At 46.7% G+C, this 24,174-nt stretch overlaps 1 protein-coding gene across 2 annotated transcripts in view; it reads left to right on the top strand.

Moving 5' to 3' along the window:
• The first annotated feature begins 3,045 nt into the window (after positions 1-3,045).
• LOC144509344 (uncharacterized) overlaps positions 3,046-24,174 on the top strand; it is a 101,061-nt gene continuing 79,932 nt past the window's right edge. For both annotated transcript variants that reach the window (XM_078238038.1, XM_078238039.1), the window contains exons 1-3: positions 3,046-4,355; positions 7,845-7,934; positions 16,433-16,723. In XM_078238038.1, coding sequence (XP_078094164.1) covers positions 3,311-4,355; positions 7,845-7,934; positions 16,433-16,723 — 1,426 coding nt within the window. In that variant the 5' untranslated portion in view covers positions 3,046-3,310. The remainder of the gene's footprint in view (positions 4,356-7,844; positions 7,935-16,432; positions 16,724-24,174) is intronic.

Below are 24,174 nucleotides of genomic sequence, written 5' to 3'. Positions count from 1 at the left end.
GCCAGACTCCAAAGTGCTCAGGCCCAGGGACTATGGCAGTGGAGACACCATGTTTTTCTTTGGGGCAAAACAAACCACATGCAAAGTCTTCCCGTCCCAAGAGGTGGTGGTTTTTCTAGGAGCTAAGGGGCCACAGACACCTCCATATCTTCAGAGGCTCCCCTTTCCATAGCATCTTTCTCCTCCCATTACTCTGTCTTCCAGAGTTTTGATGCTTTCCCCATTAAAGATGAAGGGCTTTGGGTTATCTATACTGCCACAACAAACCCTGGGTGTGGGAATTCCTGGCCACACTTGCCCCAAAACCAGAAAATCTGGCTCGAGGTAAACGGACCTTTCCATGGTCCGCACCCCCCCCCCCCCCCCCCCCCCCCGCCGCCCTCTACAATGGCCGCGGTGGGTGGGCGGGGGGGGGGGAGGGGGGGGGGTGGTGGACCATGAGCTGCAGTTTATTGTCAGACCTAATGTTGGGCTTAGCTTCAGAGTCGAGGATGTTATTGCTGAAGGGTTGTGGGCTTGCCTCAGCACTCTTGGCTTTTTTTCCCAGGTCTTCTTGCTCATCGATGGCCACTCTTCCCGAGCACTCCCCAAACAGTGGCCTGGATGGCTGTGACCACTGGTCCAGACACTTCCTGTGGGGCCTGGTAGGACCAGTGCCAGTCATGGCCACCTTGGTGTTTGTGGCCTTGTGGGGCACATTCCACACCTCCTCACAGAGGTGGTACTGAACCCATCTGTGGACCAGAAGACCTGACAACTGGCCCCTTCATAATAGTGAAGATCCCCTCCACTGCCTCCTGCCAGGCTATAAACATCTGACTCCAAATGGCATAAATGTGGCAAGGTTCGGCTCCTGAACTACCCCTATCTAAGGTGGAGTCAGAAGCTCACCAGAAAGAAAGGCAGGATATTGGATCCTCTGTGCAGGAGGCTCAAAGAAGTCGACCTGCAGAGATGTCCTACAACAGTGAACCCCTTGGCCAGGCTAGCTGCATCATTTGCTCAGTCCTCAGGAAGAATGCTGTACATTTGAGGGGGGGGAGGGATATCTGTTGGATATCTTCCTGCGTCAAGAGAGGAAGATGTCTTCACCAGTTAGCTGGCACCAACTGACAGTTTTGCCTGCAGGAACTATATGTCTTGCTTACCTTTTCTTCAACAGGCAACACCAGCTATTGTACTTGAGACACAGAAGCGGGGGAGGGGGGGGGGGGGGGGGTGGTGGAATGGCAGGCAAGATCAGTCAAATACACAAAATACCCTAAGTCTTCGTTTAGATGTACTTATTTTCTTCCTCCTCCTTCAAAGCACAGTTTTTGTAAATCCTCCATGAAACTTTCTGGCACCCAGCTTTAAGTTGTAAGAAAAGTCACTTTTTTTTCCAGTTCTAGTCTCCTGTTCTCCCTGGCTTCTGGCCCCTCTCTATTTCCACCTTCTCGACCTGTATACCTTGCAGGCTGCGGGCAAAAGCAGCAGGATAGATGAAGGCTTCAGGGATGAGCAGCTGTTAGCTAGAGCCCCCAAGATGATGAACCTTAATTTAGTAGCCTAGCAACAAAGCTAAGCTTTGTTTTCTTTTCTCCTTTCTTCCTCCAAATCACACAATAATGTCAAGGAAAGTACGAGTGAGGGCACTGGACTTTGTTCGGTTTCACAACTGTTCATTCAGTTCCACTATTCCCTTAATTAATGAGAAGGCAGAGAGTCTCTGGTGGGGGCTGGAAAATTCACAAAGTCAAATTAAAATGTTGTTCCTTGGAGTGATGTTGCACCCCAGCCCTACAAATCCTGTTCCTGGTTCCCACCCACCCTTCCTCCTTCCAATCTGACCCTGCCTCCACACCCCAACCATGGTCCTCCCTTTGCCCTCACTCCTAGATCTCTAAACTCATTGCCATGCACCAGTGCTCTTGATGAAAGTTGAAAACTGATGGTAGATACCCACCACTGTTTTTGCTGCTCATCCAATCACAGGTGAATGCAGGGAGAAACTAGCTGTGATTGCCTGATCAGCTTTAGAGAATTCCAAGTTTTGTTGTTCTTCGACAATGCTGGTGGGCTGGACTGAGAATGTCAGACGGGATTCTCTAACCTCGCCTGCAACTAGGATTTTCTGGTCCCACTGCTGCGATGGAGATTTGGTTGAGTGCCAAATTTCTCTTTTCTCACTGGCAGCAGTGGCAGGGTGTGAAGGCTTAAGAATTCCAGCAGTCGTGGGTCAGGTTCCAGCCCATGGCCCGTGTATTAGACAAGCCTGGCTTAGTAGAATGAGAGATGATCTGATAAGATTCAGAGGAAGCCTGGGCAGGGTGGTTGTGGGGGAGCGTGGGGGGGTGGGGGGTGGGGGTGAAATCCATAGTTTCAAAGCGAGGGCTACTGTTCATATGGAGATGAGGAAGAATTTCTTCTCTCAGGTGGTCATTAGCGTTTGGAATTCTTTCCACCAGCCAGGGCTGGGTCATTGAATCTTTTCAAGGTTGACTGTGACAAAAGGGAGTCAAGGATTAGGGGGAATGAAGAATAAAGGCAGGAATGAAGAATAAAGCCTGGAATTCTCCAATCTCACATGCTCCACCACCACTCCAAATAAGAATGAAGAATTTGGCACACAGCCAAATCTCCATTCACAGCAGCAGGACTGAAGAATGCCAACTGCCGGGGAGAGGTCGGAGGAGAATCCTGGTCAGATCAGCCAGGAACTTATTAACTGGTGAAGATGCATCAACACATAAATGGCCTCTGCTCTTAATTTCTTATCTCTCGACCACCAGCAGAAAGAACTGGCCAATAAACACGTTGGCAAAATGACTCCCAGCCCGTGAAGGTAAGACGTTTTCTGTTCCGCTCCGCTTCTCGGCCTTTTGGCTAAGATCAAGTGTCGTTTTGCTGTCCTTCACTTGGTTGAAGTCATGAGGTTACACTGAGGCTTCATTTGAAGCAATGTTTTAAGCGGCATCTTGGCTAAGGTGCAAATGAGATCAAGCCTTGGAGGAGGTGCAATGCCTGCTCCAATCAGCTTGGATCATGTAGATCAAGCCCAAGTCAGGAAGTGCGAGGCCTGTCTTGTCAGCTTGGATCTGGAATGTCTCACTTGCTGAGACTTTGAATTGGACTTCGATTGGATTGAATTAGATATAAACACAAAAAAAAATTCCTGTTCCCCTCAGGGAGGGGGCGGCCCATCAGATTGGGTGGGAGGCGGCATTTTGAACAGACGATGGCGGGACCCCAGACCTTCAACAGAAACTGAGGCTGATCCCGGAGGGAGAGGGACCGCGGGAACAAGTGTCAGAGCCGGAGTAAGAGCAAGATGGAGAAACTGAGGCTGGCCCGCGAGAGCGGGATCGAGGATCAGAGCGAGAGCGGGATCCAGGCCCTGAGCGTGAGCTGGATCAAGGATCAGAGCTGGATCCGGAGCGAGAGCGGGATCGAGGATCAGAGCTGGATCCGGAGCGAGAGCGGGATCGAGGATCAGAGCTGGATCCGGAGCGAGAGCGGGATCGAGGATCAGAGCTGGATCCAGAGCGAGAGCGGGATCGAGGATCAGAGCTGGATCCAGAGCGAGAGCGGGATCGAGGATCAGAGCTGGATCCAGATGAAGATCCTGTCCCAGCAGATCCAGTCCAAGTATCGGGCCCTGAGAGCGACGATGCATGGGAGCGAGATGGAGAATCAGAGCGGGATTCGGGCCCAGATCTGGTTCGACAGCAGGATGAGGTGTCGCACCGAGATCCTGATCCAGAAGATGGAGACCCAGTATCGGACCCTGAGAGCGATGATGCGTGGGAGCGAGAGGGAGGATCAGAGCAGGATTCGGGCCCGGACCGAGAGATGGATTAGGAGTCGGATCGAGGCCTTGGAGACCCAGTATCGGACCCTGAGAGAGACTGTGCATGAGCGTGGGAGCGAGAGGGAGGATCAGAGCAGGATTCGGGCCCGGACCGAGAGATGGATTAGGAGTCGGATCGAGGCCTTGGAGACCCAGTATCGGACCCTGAGAGAGACTGTGCATGAGCGCGGGAGAGAGATGGAGGATCAGAGCGGGATTCGGGCCCGGACCGAGAGACGGATTAGGAGTCGGATCGAGGCGATGGAGACCCAGTATCGGACCCTGAGAGAGACTGTGCATAAGCGCGGGAGAGAGATGGAGGATCAGAGCGGGATTCGGGCCCAGACCGAGAGCCAGATTAGGAGTCGGATCGAGATCCTGATCGAGGCGATGGAGATCAAGTATTGGACCCTGAGAGAGACTGTGCATGAGCGCGGGAGCAAGAGGGACAGATGGACCGGGGCTTGGCCCAGCCCCACTGACACCGACATTTCTCACCCGCCGATTGTCCATCATAAAAATCTGAGTAAGCATGATGACTAAAAGCTCCGACTCTAGACAGTGGGCTTCACAAGGGGCGGCGGGTGGAAGAATGATAAAGAAAAATAAAGCCGGGTCTGTTTTTCCAGCACTTTGGGTGGAATTTCACCAAAATTTGTCAAGATGCACAGCCCGAGTTTTCAAATTTTGCACGGAAAATCTGGGCAGCTTGTGCCTCACTGGGGGGTCGGGGCGTCGGAACTGACACCTCGCCGCCTGGAATCTTGTTTCCCAACTCTTGCAGGGTTTTGCATCCACGTTGATGCAAACGATGCACAGCCACCCCACCCCATATTGAGTAGCTTTGGTCACTGCAGTTGCCTCCTCGGACCCGGTGATTGATCAGTTCCCTGGGCAGTAGCAGTTACATGGCAGTCTGGATCTCCTGTGAATTGATTTGTGTGCCACTTGCAGTAATGGGGCAGGCGGGGAACCTCACCCACAATGTGCTCAAAAATGTTGCTTACAGAATCCTTAATGCTCATAACCTTGGAGGAGATGCTGGTGTTAATCTGCTTCACCAGTTTGTGGATGGAGTAACTTTTCCTTGAATTTCCCCCACCTCTTGCCACCCTGTGCTGCCAATTTTGTCTGCATTTCTTGGTACCGTTCTTGGAAATGGGTGTTCTCTGCTCCTCACCCACCGTTACAATCAACTTCTGAGAGAGCAGGGATTTGGCAGCTCTGAATAAAAGCATAAAAACCGATGGTGAACTCAAGACCTCACTCAAATCAAAACTAGTGCAGTACTTGCTCCATGCTCAGCAGAATCTGTTCAGACAGAAACAGTTTAACAATGAGAACAATGATTTGAAACAGAAAGGGCTAGATTTAAAGTGGGGGTGGGCGGTGGTTTGCTGATTCACTCCACAGCCATCATTGGAAGTGCTGGCCATTGTTGGGCCTGCATTCAAAGACAATATTCAGTGGAGCTGGATGCAATGAGTTTTCTTGTCAGAACAAGATTGGCTGACCCTGGTGGGGTGGGGGGGGGCGGGGGGCAGGAGAGAAGGAAAGAGGCAAGCTGGAGAGGAAACACTTGAGTGGGAAGACCCTGGAGTGTGGGGGTATTCAAGCACTAGCCCGAATTGTAAAAGCTGCCAGGCTGCACATTTGGTGTGGTGTTTTTCTCCCACAAGTTAAATGCCAACAGCAGCTGGGGATGGGGCAGGGGAAAGAGGATGTGGCCTCCCAACACCTCTCCAGCTGTGGATTTAAAAAATGGCTGACAGTTGCACCAAGAATCGTAACCACAGCTTGGTACCTGATTTTAAGTCTGCCAACTTTTCCCTGGGGGCATGAAACCCAATCCATTAACTATTTCTCCCTTTGTGAATGCTGCCTGACCTGCTGAATATTTCCAGTATTTTCAGTTTTTATTTTTAATTTCCAGCATCCATAGTTCTTGTGTATGTTGTTCTGCACCCAAAAAAAGAATATTGAGGAGTGATGATATAAAGCAATTCTCTGGGGTTCTGCCTGGTTTGTGGAAATTCAATGATGAAGACTTGAAAAATTGACCCTTTTCTCATTGCAGCAAAATGAATATGATAGAAGCAGAAAGGATAGGTAGATAGAAGTTAACTTTTTCAATGGTTGAGCAGTCAGAATTAGGAGCCATTGATATCAGATTAACTTTGAGATTTAGAACAGTGGCCGGAAGCTTTTTTTAAAAAAAAACACTTGTGAGGCTGTTGAATTTACTTACAAGTTTCAAACAGAAATTATTTCAGGTAAGGTGGATAAATAAAGGAAAGGGGGTTGGAAGAGATATGTGGATGGGTTGGTTAAATGCGATTAGGAGCTGAAGTAGGTTATGCAACCCCACAAGTCTGTTCCAAATTTAGTTAAATCATGGGTGATTTGCCTTTTAACTCCACCAATACACCTGGTTTCCATAACTGTTAATACTCTTGTCTAACGAAAGTGCAACCACCTCAGTTTTGATTTCCCAGCGCTTCATTTTGGAGAGAGTTCCAGATTTCCATTGTTCTTTTTGTGAAGTGCTTCCTGATTTCATTTGCAAATGGTCTTGCTCATCTTTAAGAGGTTATGCTCTCTTGTTCAGGACACCCCACAAAGGGAATTATTTCTGTTTACCTCATCTAACCATCTTCAGTATCTCAACTTTATAATTTGTTAATATCCTACACTTGAAATGCAAACCTAGTTTGTTCTCAGGATGTTCTGGTATTATGTGATGAATCCACATTGTACCTTCTTTAAGGCCAATACATTATTCCTGAGGTGTGGAGCTCAAGATGGAATGTTGTACTCCAACCAAACAATTTCCTAACTTCAATAAAACTCCAGCCATTTATATTTCAGCCCTGAAATAAAGATCAATATTCCATTAGTTTTTGAATTTTCCCTTACTTACATACTTCATAGAAATCATAGAAACCCTACAGTGCAGAAGGAGGCCATTCGGCCCATCGAGTCTGCACCGACCACAATCCCACCCAGGCCCTACCCCCACATATTTTACCCACTAATCCCTCCAACCTACGCATCCCAGGACTCTAAGGGGCGATTTTTTTAACCTGGCCAATCAACCTAACCCGCACATCTTTGGACTGTGGGAGGAAACCGGAGCACCCGGAGGAAACCCACGCAGACACGAGGAGAATGTGCAAACTCCACACAGACAGTGACCCGAGCCGGGAATCGAATCCGGGACCCTGGAGCTGTGAAGCAGCAGTGCTAGCCACTGTGCTACCGTGCCGCCCATAGCCAAGTCTCCCTAATCATCTATAGTTCTTAATGTCTCCAAAATAGAAAATATCCTGATTTATAGATTATGAACATATCTATTGGGAGCAGGAGTAGACCATTTGGCCTCTCGAGTCACTACCTTTTTATTCTTTCAGGAGTGTGGGGCCAGCCTTATTGCTCATCGGACAGTAATTGTGAGCCACCATTTGATAATACAATAGCTGATCTGATGCTTTGATTCCCTCAACCAACCAGACTGAACCTCAAAAATGTTCAGTGACCTTCCTCCCCTGCTCTCTGGGAAGAGAATTCCACAGACTAACGACAGGGGATGATTTTCAACCCACGTTAGCAGTCAGTGAGAATGGCAATGCAGGTGGAAATCCCACAAGAATCAATCCAGTGAGATCGCATTTTCCACACTCATTGCCAGTGATGTAATGAGGTTAATGCCCAGAAAAGGCGGGAACCTCATTTAAATACTTACCGAATCCCTGCCAGATTTCCTCACCCCCGCCATTGAATATTTATATCCTACTGGTGTGACATCATGTTGGCGAGGTTTACAAAGCTATTTGAAGATGTGCAAAAGAATTCCTCCCCAAGCCTATCTAACTCTCTCATCTTTTAAAATACTCCTGTACCTGTCTAGTGCTTCCTAATGTTGCTAGATTTCAAATTGTTTGATAATTCACCTGTGAAGTGCTTTAGGATATTTTACAGATGTAAGTTGTAAATTGCTATGAAATTTCTGTTACAGAAGCTGCTGCCTCTCGAACTCAGCAGAACCAATTAATTGTACTGCAACAGGAACTGTTCATCTTCTTAATGCGATCCTCCTACTTATTAGGTGAGGTTTGCGCTCTGATCAAGTATTCAGTGTATACAATGAGTAGTCCAAATACAACTATGTGTGTGTAGTTGAATTTGTGGGGACGGAATGGGAGAAGTGAGAACTGTGAGCTGTCACCAAAAAATCACCAAGTGTTATTAAAACTCACTTTGAGAGATTGTTACCCTGTCTACTCTGCCCTCCCTATGAACCTGCATTAAGTGTGGCCCCTTACATACCTAGGGATGGCCAAGAAACATGCACTTGGCTTGCGAGCGTTGCCCACAACAAATTAATAGAAGTGTGGGCAGGAAGCTGAGAATATCCTGTACAGATGTAACATTTTAATAGTGGGTGCACTGTAAGATGGACACATTTTAGTACCAACTGTAGAAAAAACATTATTTTTGATTAAAATGGCTGAATTTAGCATGGATAATTCACCAGGCTGCGGTGCTATGAGCCCAGGGCCGAAGAAGTCTGACTAACCACAATTTTTCTAGTTGGTTTAAAATGCAAAATGTGCCATGAAACAAGGGAGTAGCTAATGTAAAGTCTTCTCTCTCTCTTCCTTTGGTGGGGTGGGGGGAGAGAGAGAAAGGATAACCCTTGACCAATTAGCTGGGTAAATAGTTAGGCCAGGATTTTCCAGCCTCATTGCAATAAAAATTCCACCCTTAGTATCGATAATTTGAGATTGACAGCCAACCCAAATGTAGTTTGACAAATTTAATAAAGGTTTGGTATAAGTGAACTGAATATTAATAATTGTTGATCCAGGGTGTTGCAATTTCAGGTGGCATTTGATTAGGAGTGTTTCAGAAGAGCCCTGATAGGATTTGACAAAGAAGGAGAATTGTAAACTTGTTCAGGACGATGAGCTGGCTGATACAATTTAATGGAAAGGATGTTCGAGGAGGAAAAAGAATAAGGGCTGGAATTCTCCGGCCGTTCATGCCAGTGGGATCTTCTGGCCCTGCTGACAGTGGACCCTCACTGAAGGGTGTAGTTGACCAGAGATAATATAATCAGATATAGGAGCAGCAGCAGGTCATAGCTGATCTTCTACTTCAACACCATTTTCTAGCACTATCCCCATAGCCCTAGATGTTTTTGGTATGTAGAAATCTAAATGTGATTGAACCTCCCCAGATCTCTGGGGGCCTTCGTGCTGGCAGTTTGCTTGCAGATCCAGATCAACTCTCATTATAAAGGAGATTTCATTGGCATCTCACCTGAGCGGGCATTTGTAGACTCTTTGCCATACCATTCTTCATCTGGTGGTTGAAATAACTCTTCAGAAGCCATAAGACATAGGAGCGGAAGTAAGGCCATTCGGCCCATCGAGTCCACTCCACCATTCAATCATGGTTGATTTCAACTCCATTTACCCGCTCTCTCCCCATAGCCCTTAATTCCTCGAGAAATCAAGAATTTATCAATTTCTGTCTTGAAGACGCTCAACGTCTCGGCCTCCACAGCCCTCTGTGGCAATGAATTCCACAGACCTACCACTCTCTGGCTGAAGAAATTTCTCCTCATCTCTGTTCTAAAGTGACTCCCTTTTATTCTAAGGCTGTGCCCCCGCGTCCTAGTCTCCCCTGCTAATGGAAACAACTTCCCTACGTCCATCCTATCTAAGCCGTTCATTATCTTGTAAGTTTCTATTAGATCTCCCCTCAACCTCCTAAACTCCAATGAATATAATCCCACGATCCTCAGACGTTCATCGTATGTCAGGCCTACCATTCCTGGGATCATCCGTGTGAATCTCCGCTGGACCCGCTCCAGTGCCAGTATGTCCTTCCTGAGGTGTGGGGCCCAAAATTGCTCACAGTACTCCAAATGGGGCCTAACCAGTGCTTTATAAAGCCTCAGAAGTACATCCCTGCTTTTGTATTCCAAGCCTCTTGAGATAAATGACAACATTACATTTGCTTTCTTAATTACGGACTCAACCTGCAAGTTTACCTTTAGAGAATCCTGGACTAGGACTCCCAAGTCCCTTTGCACTTTAGCATTATGAATTTTGTCACCGTTTAGAAAATAGTCCATGCCTCTATTCTTTTTTCCAAAGTGCAAGACCTCGCACTTGCCCACGTTGAATTTCATCAGCCACTTCTTGGACCACTCCCCTAAACTGTCTAAATCTTTCTGCAGCCTCCCCACCTCCTCAATACTACCTGCCCCTCCACCTATCTTTGTATCATCGGCAAACTTGGCCAGAATGCCCCCAGTCCCGTCATCTAGATCGTTAATATATAAAGAGAACAGCTGTGGCCCCAACACTGAACCCTGCGGGACACCACTTGTCACCGGTTGCCATTCTGAGAAAGAACCTTTTATCCCAACTCTCTGCCTTCTGTCTGACAGCCAATCGTCAATCCATGTTAGTATCTTGCCTCGAATACCATGGGCCCTTATTTTACTCAGCAGTCTCCCATGAGGCACCTTGTCAAAGGCCTTTTGGAAGTCAAGATAGATAACATCCATTGGCTCTCCTTGGTCTAACCTATTTGTTATCTCTTCAAAGAACTCTAACAGGTTTGTCAGGCACGACCTCCCCTTACTAAATCCATGCTGACTTGTCCTAATCCGACCCTGCACTTCCAAGAATTTAGAAATCTCATCCTTAACGATGGATTCTAGAATTTTGCCAACAACTGAGGTTAGGCTAATTGGCCTATAATTTTCCATCTTTTTTCTTGTTCCCTTCTTGAACAGTGGGGTTACAACAGCGATTTTCCAATCCTCTGGGACTTTCCCTGACTCCAGTGACTTTTGAAAGATCATAACTAACGCCTCCTCTATTTCTTCAGCCGGTGTCTCTTTACCAGATTCCCTTTAATTACAAACTCTATTCCGTTCCTAGAGTGCTTCTGGTACAGTGTCAGAATCCAGAATGCCAGAAGACCTGGCATTTCCAGTTTTATATACACAAGTGAGACTCCGTGATTGAAGTCATAATTGCCTGCCCACCCAATCAGGGATGTCTTTTTATTACAAAACAGTTACAAAATACAAATACAAAAGTTACACTATTCAAGAGAAAATGCCATCTCAATTACAAATTATAAAGATACACTTAACAATCAACAACAAACATATTACCCACCCAACCAGGGACTTTCTACTCCCAAGAGGCCAACTTCCTGTGCCTCGTTGAAGTCATTAACCACCCCCCCTCCCCCCATCTTGGCCATTCACTCACCTCATGGGTCTCTTTGACATTTCAACGCTGGATCCGGATCGTCCAACTTGACATCTGACATGGGAGGTGCTGGAGTTCTAGTTTGCCCCCTTCCTCAGGCAGTAAGGGAGTAGCCGTGGCTTCATCTGTTGTGTCCATTTTGGACTCCGAATTTCTAACTACGGATGGAGAGGCAGGGCTGGCTGATCTGGGAGGACTCTTCTGTTCGCGTCCCTCTGGGCAGTGTTGGCTCCGGGATGAACTGTGATCGATGCCCTCACCTTGTCCAGATGTTTTCAGGATGGCCTCACCTAGTACGGTGTTCCAGGTAACCATGCGGGATCATTTGCGCCTCCCCTTAGTGTGGGAATAGCAAACCGTAATCTGGTGTAGAGTTATCTGTCCATGAACAATTCTGTGGGTGGTATTCCTGTAGTGTCCCTGGGGGGGGCTGGCGCTTTTTTAAAACTCAGCTTTTAAAGTCTGGCCCACTCTCTCCACGAGGTTGTTAGACACTGGATGGTACGGTGCTGTCCTGATATGTCGAGTTCCACTCCACTTCGTGAACCGGGTCAATTTCTAGCTGGCGAAAGCAGGTGCATTGTCAGAGACTAGCACCTCTGGGATGCCATGTGTTGCAAATGAGGTGTGAAGTTTCTCTACCATTATTGTTGTGTTTGCCAAATGCACTCTATGTATGTCCATCCATGTGGAGTGGGCGTCTACCATGACCAAGAACATAATCCATATGCAGCCGAGTCCATGGTCTACCTGGCCACTCCCATGTGCGCAGGGAAGCTGTCAGTGGCAATATTTGTCCTTGCTGACATTCCTGGCACCGACCCACAAGCACCGCTATGTCCGTGCTCATTCCAGGCCACCAAGCATAGCCCCTGGACAGCCTCTTCATTTTGGACTCTTGGGCGGCCGTGATGTAGTTCAACCAGTATGGCACGGCAGCCCTGACTCAGAACAGCCTGCTCCAATAAAGGGTGGAATTGGGGCTGTACTGGCTTTTCCGTTTACCCTGTCAGTACTATGTGTTTAACTTTTGCCAGTACAAGGTCCTTTTGCGTCCAAAGATGCATATTATTATGTGCGGCCACTGGTGGGTAGCCAGAAAATTCACAGTCATTACCGTCTCTTCTACTTGGGGTACCATCTGTGAGTTGTCTGCTAAAGGTAGCCTACTTAAAGCATCTGTGTTTGCCACTCGACCTCCCAGCCAGTGCTCCAACTAATAGTTGTAAGCTGCCAATAATAATGCCCACTGCTGGATCTGAGCCAATGCTATCGGTGGCATTGTTTTGTCCTCTCAGTAGTCCTGAGGCTGTATTTCCGCCCATAAAAAAGGTATTGATGAAATTTCTTCACTCCAAATATTAGGTTAGCACTTGACGATGACAGCTGTTGCTTTATTTTCTTAAAAGCAAGGCCTTGACGGATGAACTAAGTGTGATCCTTTAGCAGTTTATGTAGTGGAACCAGGATGGAGGCTCGATTTGGTATACATTTTCCGTATTATGTCAACAACCCTAAAAACAACCATAACTTGCGGATTGAGGTGGGAGCCTCTTTAATTGCCTGCACCTGGTCCTCCACAAGGATGTAGACCTAATCACTTTGTACCCCAGGTAGGTCACTTGAAGTAGCAGGAAGGAGCATTTCTCCCTCAACTACAGGCCAACTCTTGAAAAACAACTAAGGACATCTTCCAGATTCTGGAGGTGTTGTGCCTGTGATTTACCTGTAATGAGAATGTCATCCAGGTAAATTGCCATCTGAGGTAAACCTTGTAATGGGGGGCGGCGGATTTCTGTGACTCCTGTCTATTCCGCATACTGGACATGTTTTATGTTACTTGTTCTTGGGCAGGCCCAGCAAAATTGCAGGACTGTGTCCTGAATGACATGTAATGTTGCTTTGGCTCCTTTTATGGTTCCTAGCCCATCTTGGAAAAAGTCCACGTATTTGAGCAGGACTTCACTCAAGCAACTATTTTCTAACTGGAAGATGTTTACCCAATCCAGGTGATTTCTCTGTCAGTTTTCTCCCTTAGGCTTGGGCCTGAGACCTACACTGCCATGGTAGCCTAACCAATTGCTTTTTGTAAGAGACAGGAACAAAGGTTGCACCCACAACTCTGCGATTCCTCTGTACAAGTCCTCAGATTGATTACGGTAATGGGTTGGAGTCCAGTACAAATTTTACTGAACACTGATTCTCCTACCATGGATATGGCTGGGCTGGTATCGATCTCCATTTAATCTTGTGGCTATCTTAATTGGTTCTGATTTGGGCATTGTTCCTTGTCAGATGTAGATGGACCTTCCAGGATGTGAACTCTCCTGGATACTGGTCTACATGTCTTTTTCCTAAATCTAGGTCTTGAAAACTTATTTTGCTGGTGCGACTCTGCATGCTGACCACAGTTGCAATGTCTTGTCAGGCTGGGTTCTGAAGGGACTGTTGACTATCTGGTCAAAGCTTGGCTTTGTTTTGGGGCTGTCCTGGGGGCAGACACTGTGTTTACTTGTATCCGGATCCTTCCTGAGAGTGGCTATGTCATTGGTCAGAACATTGAATACAGGAGTTGGGACGTCTTGTTGAAGTTGTACAAGACATTGGTAGGGCCACACTTGAAATACTATGTACAGTTCTGGTCACCCTATTATAGAAAGGATATTATTAAATTAGAAAGACTGCAGAAAAGATGCTACTGGAACTTGATGGTTTGAGTTAAGGAGAGGCTGGATAGACTGGGACATTTTTCTCTGCAGCGTCGGAGGCTTACGGGTGATCTTATAGAGGTCTATAAAATAATGAGAGGCATAGATCAGCGAGATAGTCAATATCTTTTCCCAAAGGTAGGGGAGTCTAAAACTAGAGGGCATAGGTTTAAGGCGAGAGGGGAGAAATGCAAAAGGATCCAGAGGGGCAATTTCTTCCACACAGGGTGGTGAGTGTCTGGAACAAGCTGCCAGAGGTAATAGGTGGGTACAATTTTGTCTTTTAAAAAATATTTAGATAGTTACATGAGTAAAATGGCTATCGAGGGATATAGGCCAAATGCGGGCAATTGGGAATAGCTTAGCCATTAAAAAAAAGGTGGCATGGACAAATTGGGCCGAAGGGTCTGTTTCCATGCTGTAAACGTCTATGACTCTATGTAATTGTCTGCACTCAAATGGTGGTCCCCAAACTAAAGTTGAACTGGCGTGGGTGTCCACTTCCATCAGGATAACTTGCAACTCATTCTTCCCATTTGCTGCCTTTTCCAACAGTAAGGCCAGCTTTAGCACCTGTTTGCAGTCCAGTTGGGCTTCCTCCAACAGGCGTTTTTGAGTGGTCACATTATTTATCCCATATACCAAATGGTCTCTTAGCATCCCATTAATCATCAACCTAAATTCACAAGCTTCTGCCATTTGTCTCAACCTTAAGAAACTTGTGACACACTTTCCTGTTTCCTGGATTGCTGAGTAAACTGATACCTTCTCAGGATCAGAGGTGGCTTCGGGTCATAATATTCCTTCACTAGGTCCACCAATTCCTGGAAGGTTTTGGTATCTGGTACCTCCAGGAAGATTAATCTGTGAATAATGGCAAATGCTGCCAGACCACACACGGTCAGAATGACCTGCTGCTTTTCATCTGCCACAATGTCATTAGAAAAAGAAAATAGCGCATGCGTTCTGTATATCGGGCCCAGTCCTCCACAGCAGGATCTCACAGCCTGGTCTCTACTTTTGCACGTAGAGCATATGGGACCAGCCTTGCTTTAAAATATCTTGGTTGGGCATCTGGGTCTATGTAGATCCATGTCTTGGCCCCTTTTATCTTTCCAAGGCCTGCTTGAAAAACTTCAGGATACTTTCCTATCAACTTGGATCAGTTACTAGTACCCATTTTGAAAATTGGCTGCCAATCCAAGCAAATTTTTTGCAATCAGTCCCTTGTCAAAAGGCTGGACCGTGGTCTTTGCTCTACTACCAAGGGGAGATGGACTGTCAGTTGCCCATATGTGGCTGGGGTTACAGTAGTCCCACTTTACATAAAATGGTTCTTCTGTATATGTTGCCAAACTTGCCTCAGTATGTCGCAGATTAAGTGTTAAGATGCCCAATCGAATCACCTAAATTCATGTTCCTCAATGTTGGATATCGCTGCACCTGTGTCCACCTCCGTGTTTAATGGGTGTCCATTTACTTGGAGCTGTATCTGTATTGAGGCCACTTCAGGTGTGGTGACGCACTTCAATTGCACTAGTTCCTCTTCTTTGGTTTGACTTTCCTGACAAGCTCTGTTTTGAGGTGATTTTGCCCACCCTTCAATCTGGGCATACACACTCTGCTTGTTTTGGTAACCTTGCTTGGGGCAGGCTCCCAGGCTGCATGTACAATATTGGTGTGGTGGCCATTCGTTAAACTGTGTGACTCCCTCTCATCTGGTGCCGGGAATTCCTGACTTCCTTGTTTGCTACCTTGAAGAGATGTTCGCTGTGAGGTTTGTGTGTGAAATGCTGTAGAACCCCAGCTGGGGGTGGGTGGGTTGAGGTGTTTACTGCCCTGTGTGGGTGATCGAGTGTGTGTGTGAGAGAGTGAGTGAGTGAATGTGAGTGAGAGAGGGCAAATCAGAGAGCGAGTATGCATCTGCCTTACGCCAGTCTCAGGTTCCTCATTCATTCTTATCATCACACATGGGGTCAGATTAGCTCAGTTGGCTGGACAGCTGGTTTGTGATGCAGAGCAATACCAGCAGAGTGGGTTCAATTCCCGTGCCGGCTGAGGTTATTCATGAAGGTCCCGCCTTCTCAACCTTAGCCCTTGTCTGAGATGTGGTGATCCTCAAGTTAAATCACCACCAGTCAGCTCTCCCTCTCAAAGGGGAGGGCAGCCTATGGTCATCAAGAACTATAGCAACTTTACCGTAGCACCAACACATACCCGCACCCATTCCCCCACCCACATTCACTGACTCTCTCTCACATGGGTCATTTTGTATTACTTAGTTCTTTTTTAATTTAACTATTTGTAGCTCTTAGATATACTTTACTTTTGATCAGAAATTGTTTCTTTCCTTAAAACCCTAATATTTTTGTGTGAAATTCAGACCTTTTTTTCCTAAATCTTCTTGTCAATCCATTGAGTAAGGGTAATATGCAAATATGGCTCCTTGATCGAAAAAAAAATGGAGTAGCCTGAATTAGATCATGGCTGATCTGTACCTCAATTCCATTTACCTGCTTGAATGAGTTTATTTCTGTGTTATACAATTGTTGCATGTTGCCACCTGTGCCTATCATTTGGAATTTGTTCTTTCATAGTTTTAGTCAACATTGAAGACCTTGTCCTGGAGCTGCAGCCAGGGATATTGCTATATCCCACAATCTGTACCAAGGCTGATTGCTGGAAGAACCGCACCTGGTTGTATGAGCTGCAACATTACTGCAAAAGTATGGACTGTTCTGCAGGACACAGGCAGGAAGACTTGATCCATGTGGTGAAAGCAGTGATTAGAGCTCATTCGAGTTTCATTGGTTCCTATGTGCTGTCATCATCTTGGTCAGACATTGGGGAGCTTTACAACTTATTACTGGAGCAGGAGCCAGAGCGAGGTAGGTGTCTCTCAGTGGGGCCACCACTTTTATTTGCTATCCTAAGTTTTCAACCTGGTGTGGAATAATAAACAATGATCCAACCGATGAAGGCAGCTGCTGTCAATTTTGATGCTAATCAGAGGAGGTCGCCTGGCTCATGACTGGAGGGGTTGTGTGATAATTGAAAGGTTTGTGCTTGTGTCCTAGCCTCAACTTCTCTATTCCCATTTCTGAGTAAAACTGTCAACCAATATCTATTCCTATAACTACTTTGATTGCACATCCTTCCACCTCACGTCTGCTAAAATTCTAATCTATTCTCTTAGTTTCTCCATGTCCACTGTTTCTGTTCTGGTATTGTCACCTTCCATACCGTGCTTCCAATATGTCTTCCTTTCTTCTCAACCTAGGATTCACCTCCACTGTATCTGACAAGGAGATGTGGGCATCACTGATTAGGCCATTATTTATTACCCACCTCTAGTTGCCCTTGAGAAGGTGGTGGTGATCTGCCTTGAACTGCTGCAGTTCTTGAGTGTAGGTACACCCACGATGCTGTTAAGGAGGGAATTTCAGGATTTTGACACAGAGACAGTGAAGGAACGGCGATATATTTCCAAAGTCAGGATTGTGAGTGACTTGGAGGGGAACCCCCATGAGGTCGTGTTCCCAGGTGTCAGCTGCCCTTTTCTTCTAAACGACAGTGGTTTGTTTGGGAATGTGGTGCCTAAGGAACTTTGGTGGGTTCCCGTGGTGCATCTTGTAGATGGTATACCCTGCTGGCATTATTTGTCAGTGGTGAAAGGATTGGATGTTTGTGAAAGGGGTAGCAATTAAGCAGGCTGTTTTCCACTGGATGTTGTCAAGCTTTTTGAGTGTTGTTGGAGCTTCACTTATCCAGGCAAGTGGAGAGTATTCCAGCACACTCCTGACTTGCAGATGGTGAACAGGTTGTGAGGAGTCAGGAGGTGAGTTACTCTCCACAGGACACCCAGCCTTTGACCTGCTCTTTTAGCCACTGTATGTATATGGTCAGTCCAGTTCAGTTTCTGGTCAATGGTGACCCTCAGGATGTTGATAGTGGGGGATTCAACGATGGTAATGCCATTGAATGTCAAGGGAAAATGGTTAGTTTCTCTCTTGTTTTAGATGGCCATTGCTTGGCACTTGGTGGCACGGATGTTAATTGCCACTTGTCAGCCCAAGCTTGGATTTTTAAATTAATTTTATGGGATATGGGCATTCTGACTGGTCCAGTATTTATTGCCAACCCCTAACTGCCCTCCATTTCAGATGGCATTTTGTCCAGGTCTAGCTGTATTTGGACATGGACTGCTTCAGTACCTGAGGAGTAATGAATGGTGTTGAACAAATGAACATCCCTTCTTCAAACTTTATGATGGAAGAAAGATCATTGATGAAGCAGCTGAAGATCTTCCTTTATTCTAGGAATGACTCCAGCCAGTGGAGGGTTTTCCCCCGATTCCCATTGACTTCAGTTTTGCTAGGGCTCCTTGATGCCATACTCAGTCAAAAGCTGCCTTGACGTCAAGGACAGTCATGCTCACCTCACCTCTGGAGTTCAGCTCCTTTGTCCATGTTTGAACCAAGGCTGTGTTGAGGTCAGGAGCTGAGTGACCCTGGCGGAACCCAAATTGAGCATCCGTGGGCAGGTTATTTCTCTAAGTGGCGCTTGATAGTGCTGCTGATGCCCCCTTCCATCACTTTACTGATGATCGAGAGTATATTGATGGGATAGTAATTGGCTGGGTTGGATTTTTCCTATTTCTTATATACAGGAACTACCTGGGCAATTTTCCACATTGCTGGGTAGATGCTAGATTCTGGAACAGCTTGGCTAGGGAGTGTGGAAAACTCGAGAGCACAAGTATTCAGTATTATTGCCGGAATAACGTCAGGGCCCATAGACTTTGCAATATCCAGTGTCTTCAACTATATCTTGATATCACGTGGAGTGAACCAAATTGGCTGAAGGATGTCATCTGTGATGCTCGGGATCTCCAAAAAAGGATGAGATGGATCATCCACTCGGTACTCCTGGCTGAAGATTGATGCGAACGCTTCAGCCTTATCTTTTGCATCAATGTGCTGGACTCCTCCATCATTGGGGATGGGGATGTTTATGGAGCCTTCTCCTCCAGTGGGTTCTTTAATTGCCCACCACCTGCTGGATGTGGCAGGACTGCAGAACTTAGATCTGATTCGATGGTTGTGGAATTGCTTGCCTTGTCTATTACCTGCTGCTTATGCCGTTTGGCATGTAAATAGTCCTGTGTTGTGGCTTTGCTAGGTTGACACCTGTGTTTTGGTATGCTTGGTATTGCTGCTGGCATGCCCTCCTGCACTTTTCATTGAGCCAGACTTGGCCCACTGGCTTGACGATATGGTAGAGTGGGGAATATACCGGGCCATGAGGTTACAGATTGTGATTGAGTACAATTCTGCTGCTGCTGATTCTCCACAGTACCTCATGGATGTCCAATCTTGAGTTGCTAAATCTCATTCGAAGTCTATACCAGGATCTGTTTCCCCATCTGCTCCTCCACCTCCCTGTTACTATTGGACGGCCTATAGAAAACTCCCAGCAAAATGATCGACCCCTTCCCACTCCGAACTTCCCACCCACAGAGACTCATAATTAGACATTTAATTTCCGATTTTTATTGAATTCAAATTTTACCATGTGCCATAATGGAATTTGAACTCGGTTCCCCACATTTAGGGGAGGTGGTGGCAAAGTGGTATTGCATCTGGACTAGTAGTTCAGAGACCCAGGGTAATGCTGTGGGGAACCGAGTTCAAATTCCATTATGGCACATGGTAAAATTTGAATTCAATAAAAATCAGAAATTAAATGTCTAATTATGAGTCTCTGTGGGTGGGAAGTTCGGAGTGGGAAGGGGTCGATCACTTTGCTGGGAGTTTTCTATAGGCCGTCCAATAGTAACAGGGAGGTGGAGGAGCAGATGGGGAAACAGATCCTGGAAAGATGCAGTAATAGCAGAGTTGTTGTGATGGGAGACTTTAATTTCCCAAACATAGATTGGAATATCCCTAGGATAAGGGGATTGGATGGGGAGGAGTTCGTTAAGGTGTGTTCAGGAGGGTTTCCTAACACAGCATGTGGACAAGTCAACAAGAGGAGAGGCTGTACTTGATCTGATTCTGACCAATGAACCTGAACAGGTGTCAGATCTCTCAGTGGGAGAGCATCTTGGGGATAGCGATCATAACTCTATCTCCTTTATGCTTGCATTGGAAAAAGAGAGGATCAGGCAAGCTAGGAAAGCGTTTATATGGAGTAAGGGGAAATATGAAGACATAAGGCAGCAAATTAGAGGAGTAAATTGGAAGGAGGTATTCTCGGGGAAATGTACTGAAGAGAGGTGGCAGTTTTTCAAGGAATGTCTGTTTAGAGTTCTACAGGACAACGTTCCGAGCAGACAGGGAGGAGTTGGTAGGTTAAAGGAACCGTGGTGCACAAAAGCTGTGCAGGACCTAGCTGAGAAGAAAAGGAAAGCGTACAAAAGGTTCAGAGAGCTTGGCGAAGATAGGGATCTAGCTGAGTATACGGCTTGTAGGAAGGGACTAAAGAAGGAAATTAGGAGAGCCAGAAGGGGTCACGAGAAGGCCTTGGCAGGTAGGATTAAGGAAAACCCTAAGGCGTTCTATAAATATGTGAAGAGTAAAAGGATGAGACGTGAAGGAATAGGGCCTATAAAAGGTGAAGGTGGGAAAGTCTGTACGGAACCAGTAGAAATGGCAGAGGTGCTTAATGAGTATTTTGCCTCGGTTTTCACAGAGGAGAAGGACCTGGGTGGATGTACTGCGGGCTTGCGGTGGACTGAAAAGATTGAGTATGTGGACTTTAAGAAAGAGGTTGTGCTGGAATCTTTGAATGGCATCAAGATAGATAATTCGCCGGGTCCGGATGGGATGTACCCCAGGTTACTGTGGGAGGTGAGGGAAGAGATTGCAGAGCCTCTGGCGATGATCTTTGCGTTGTCGATGGAGACGGGAGAGGTGCCGGAGGATTGGAGGATTGCGGATATGGTTCCTACTTTCAAGAAGGGGAATTGGGATAGCCCAGGAAATTACCGACCGGTGAGTCTAACCTCAGTGGTTGGTAAGCTGATGGAGAAGATCCTGAGGGACAAGATTCATGAGCATTTAGAGAGGTTTAGTATGCTCAAGAAAACTCAGCAGGGCTTTGTCGAAGGCAGATCGTGCCTTACGAGCCTGGTGGAGTTCTTCGAAAATGTGACTAAACACATTGACGAAGGGAAAGCGGTAGATGTGGTTTATATGGATTTTAGCAAGGCGTTCGATAAGGCCCTCCGTGCAAGGCTTCTAGAAAGTGAGAGGACATGGGATCCAAGGGGCTGCTGCCCTGTAGATCCAGAACTGGCTTGCCCAAAGGAGGCAGAGAGTGGGTATAGATGGGTCTTTTTCTAAATGGAGGTCAGTCAATAATGGTGTGCCCAGGGATCTGTTCTGGGACCCTTGCTGTTTGTCATTTTCATAAATGACCTGGATGAGGAAGCGGAGGGATGGGTTGGTAAGTTTGCCGATGACACGAAGGTTGGTGGGGTTGTGGACAGACTAGAGGGATGTCAGAAGTTACAGAGGGACATAGATAGGATGCAAGACTGGGCGGAGAAGTGGCAGATGGACTTCAACCCAGATAAATGCGTAGTGGTCCATTTTGGCAGGTCAAATGGGATGAAGGAGTACAATATAAAGGGAAAGACTCTTGGTACTGTAGAGGATCAGAAGGACCTTGGGGTCCGGGTCCATAGGACTCTAAAATCGGCCCCGCAGGTGGAGGAGGTGGTTAAGAAGGCGTATGGTGTGCTGGCCTTTATCAATGGAGGGATTGAGTTTAGGAGTCCGGGGATAATGATGCAGCTATATAAGACCCTCATCAGACCCCACTTGGAGTACTGTGCTCAGTTCTGGTCGCCTCATTATAGAAAGGATGTGGAAAAGTTTGAAAGGGTGCAGAGGAGATTTACAAGGATGTTGCCTGGATTGAGTGGCAAGCCTTATGAGGATAGGCTGAGGGAGCTCAGTCTTTTCTCCTTGGAGAGACGTAGGATGAGAGGAGACCTAATAGAGGTATATAAGATGTTGAGAGGCATAGATCGGGTAGACTCTCAGAGGCTTTTTCCCAGGGTGGAAATGTCTGCTACGAGAGGACACAGGTTTAAGGTGCTGGGGGGTAGGTACAGGGGAAATGTTAGGGGGAAGTTTTTCACACAGAGGATGATGGGCGAGTGGAATCGGCTGCCGTCAGTGGTGGTGGAGGCAAACTCAATAGGGACTTTTAAGAGACTCCTGGATGAGTACATGGGACTTAATAGGATGGAGGGTTATAGGTAGGCCTAGAAGGTAGGGATATGTTCGGCACAACTTGTGGGGCCGAAGGGCCTGTTTTGTGCTGTAGTTTTCTATGTTTCTATGATGATCATGAGACCATTGTCGATTGTCATAAAAACCCATCTGGGTCACTGATGTGCTTTTTGGGAGGAAATCTGCCATCCATATCTGGCCTGGCCTACATGTGACTTCAGGCCCACAGCAATGTGGTTGACTCTCAAATACCTCTGAAATAACCGAGCAGTCCACTCAATTCAAGGACAATTAAGGATGGGCAATGAATGCCGGCCTAGCCAGTGACGCCCACATCCTGTAAATTGGGAAAAAAAGCCAGTGGAATTGCGACGCTATACAATGGAGGATATCCCCAAAATGAAGACAGGATTTTGTCTCCACAGCACTGTGCGATGGTCACTGCTAGCAACACTGTTATGCATCTGGCAGGCAGGTTGGTGAGGATATTTTTCCCTCTTGTCGGTTTCCTCACCACCTGCCAAAGTCCCAGTCCAGCAGCTGTACACTGCCAGCTCCGTCTGTGGTGGAACCCTTGGTGATGAACATTGATGTCTCCCACCCAGAGTACATTCTGCTCCCTTGTCACCCTCAGTGTTTCCTCCAAGTGATGTTCAACATGGAAGAGTTTTGATTCATCACCTGAGGAGGGACAGTACGTGGCAATCAACAGGAGGTTTCCTTGCCCATGTTGGACTTGATGTCATGAGATTTCGTGGAGTTCAGAGTGGACGCTCGAGACTTCCAGGGCAACCACCTCCTGATTGTATACCACTGTGCCTGCCCCCTCTGCTGGATAATTCTGGTGGGGCAGGACATATCCAGGAATGGTGATGGTGACATCTGGGACATTATCTGTAAGGTTTGATTCAATGAGTATGACTGTGTCAGGCTGTTGCTTACTAGTCTGTGAGACAACTCTCCCAATTTTGGCACAAGCCCCCAGATGTTAGTAAAGAGGACTTTGCAGGGTTGACAGGGTTGGGTTTGCTGTGGTTGTTTCTGGTGCCTAGGTGGATGCCAGGTGGCCCGTCTGGCTTCATTCCTTTTTGTTTTCTTGACTGCATCCATCCCATTTCCTACACTTCTGCCCTCATCCCATCACCTCCTTTCCAAAACACCATATCATCACCTTCCACTTCACCAGCCTCCACATTCAATGGATCATCCAGCATGATGCCCCAACAAACATGTTTTCCCCTCCACTCCCCTTTCAGCATTCTGCAACACCCTGATCCAATCTTCCATCATGCCACCAGCTGCTGTCTTTCCTTCTACCATCTCCCTGTGTAAGCATAGAAGATGCAACACTTGCCCTTTCTCTTCCTCCTTTCCTTTCCTCCTATTGTCCAATGCCACAAATGCTCATATCAGCTAAAACAACAATTTAATTGTGCTATTTTTAGCTGGTCTATTGTATTCACTGCTATATTGTATTCTGTGCATTGGAAGAACAAATGCAGATTGGGTGATTACTTTGCTGAACACTGAAGATCCCAATTGTAGTGCTGAAGATGTGTTCTAGAATGAGTGACCTCACTCATACTCACCAAGCTGATCCGGTGAAGTTACATCATGAGCATCTGTCTGATAAAATGAAAAATTGCCCAGGTATATCCTGTCAGAGGATAGGAGAATCTGATCAATTACTAACATCAGTTTACGCTCAATGATTATCAAAGTGATGGAAGGTATTGTCAACAGTGCTATCAGCAGTAGTTCCCTGTTTGCCACTGCTCATTTAGAGTTCCACCATAAACACTCAGCTGCAGCCTTTACAGCCTTGGTCCAAACATGGACAAAAGAGCTGAACTCCAGAGATGAGATGAGAGTGACTGATCTTGACATCAAGGCAGCATTTGACCCAAGTGTGGCAGCAAGGAGCCCCAGCAAATCTGAAGTCAGTGGGAATCAGGGAAAACTCTCCCCTGGTTGTAGCATAAAGGAAAATTATTTTAGTGGTTGGAGGCCAATCATCTTGGCGCCAGGATATTGCTGTAAGAGTTCCTCAGAGCAGTGTCCTAGGCCCAACAATCTTCAGCTGTTTCATCAATTAC

Source organism: Mustelus asterias, chromosome 21 (genome assembly GCF_964213995.1).
Source record: "Mustelus asterias chromosome 21, sMusAst1.hap1.1, whole genome shotgun sequence".
In the NCBI taxonomy this organism is placed as follows: domain Eukaryota; kingdom Metazoa; phylum Chordata; class Chondrichthyes; order Carcharhiniformes; family Triakidae; genus Mustelus; species Mustelus asterias.
This window is presented reverse-complemented; position numbering and strand designations above follow the sequence as displayed.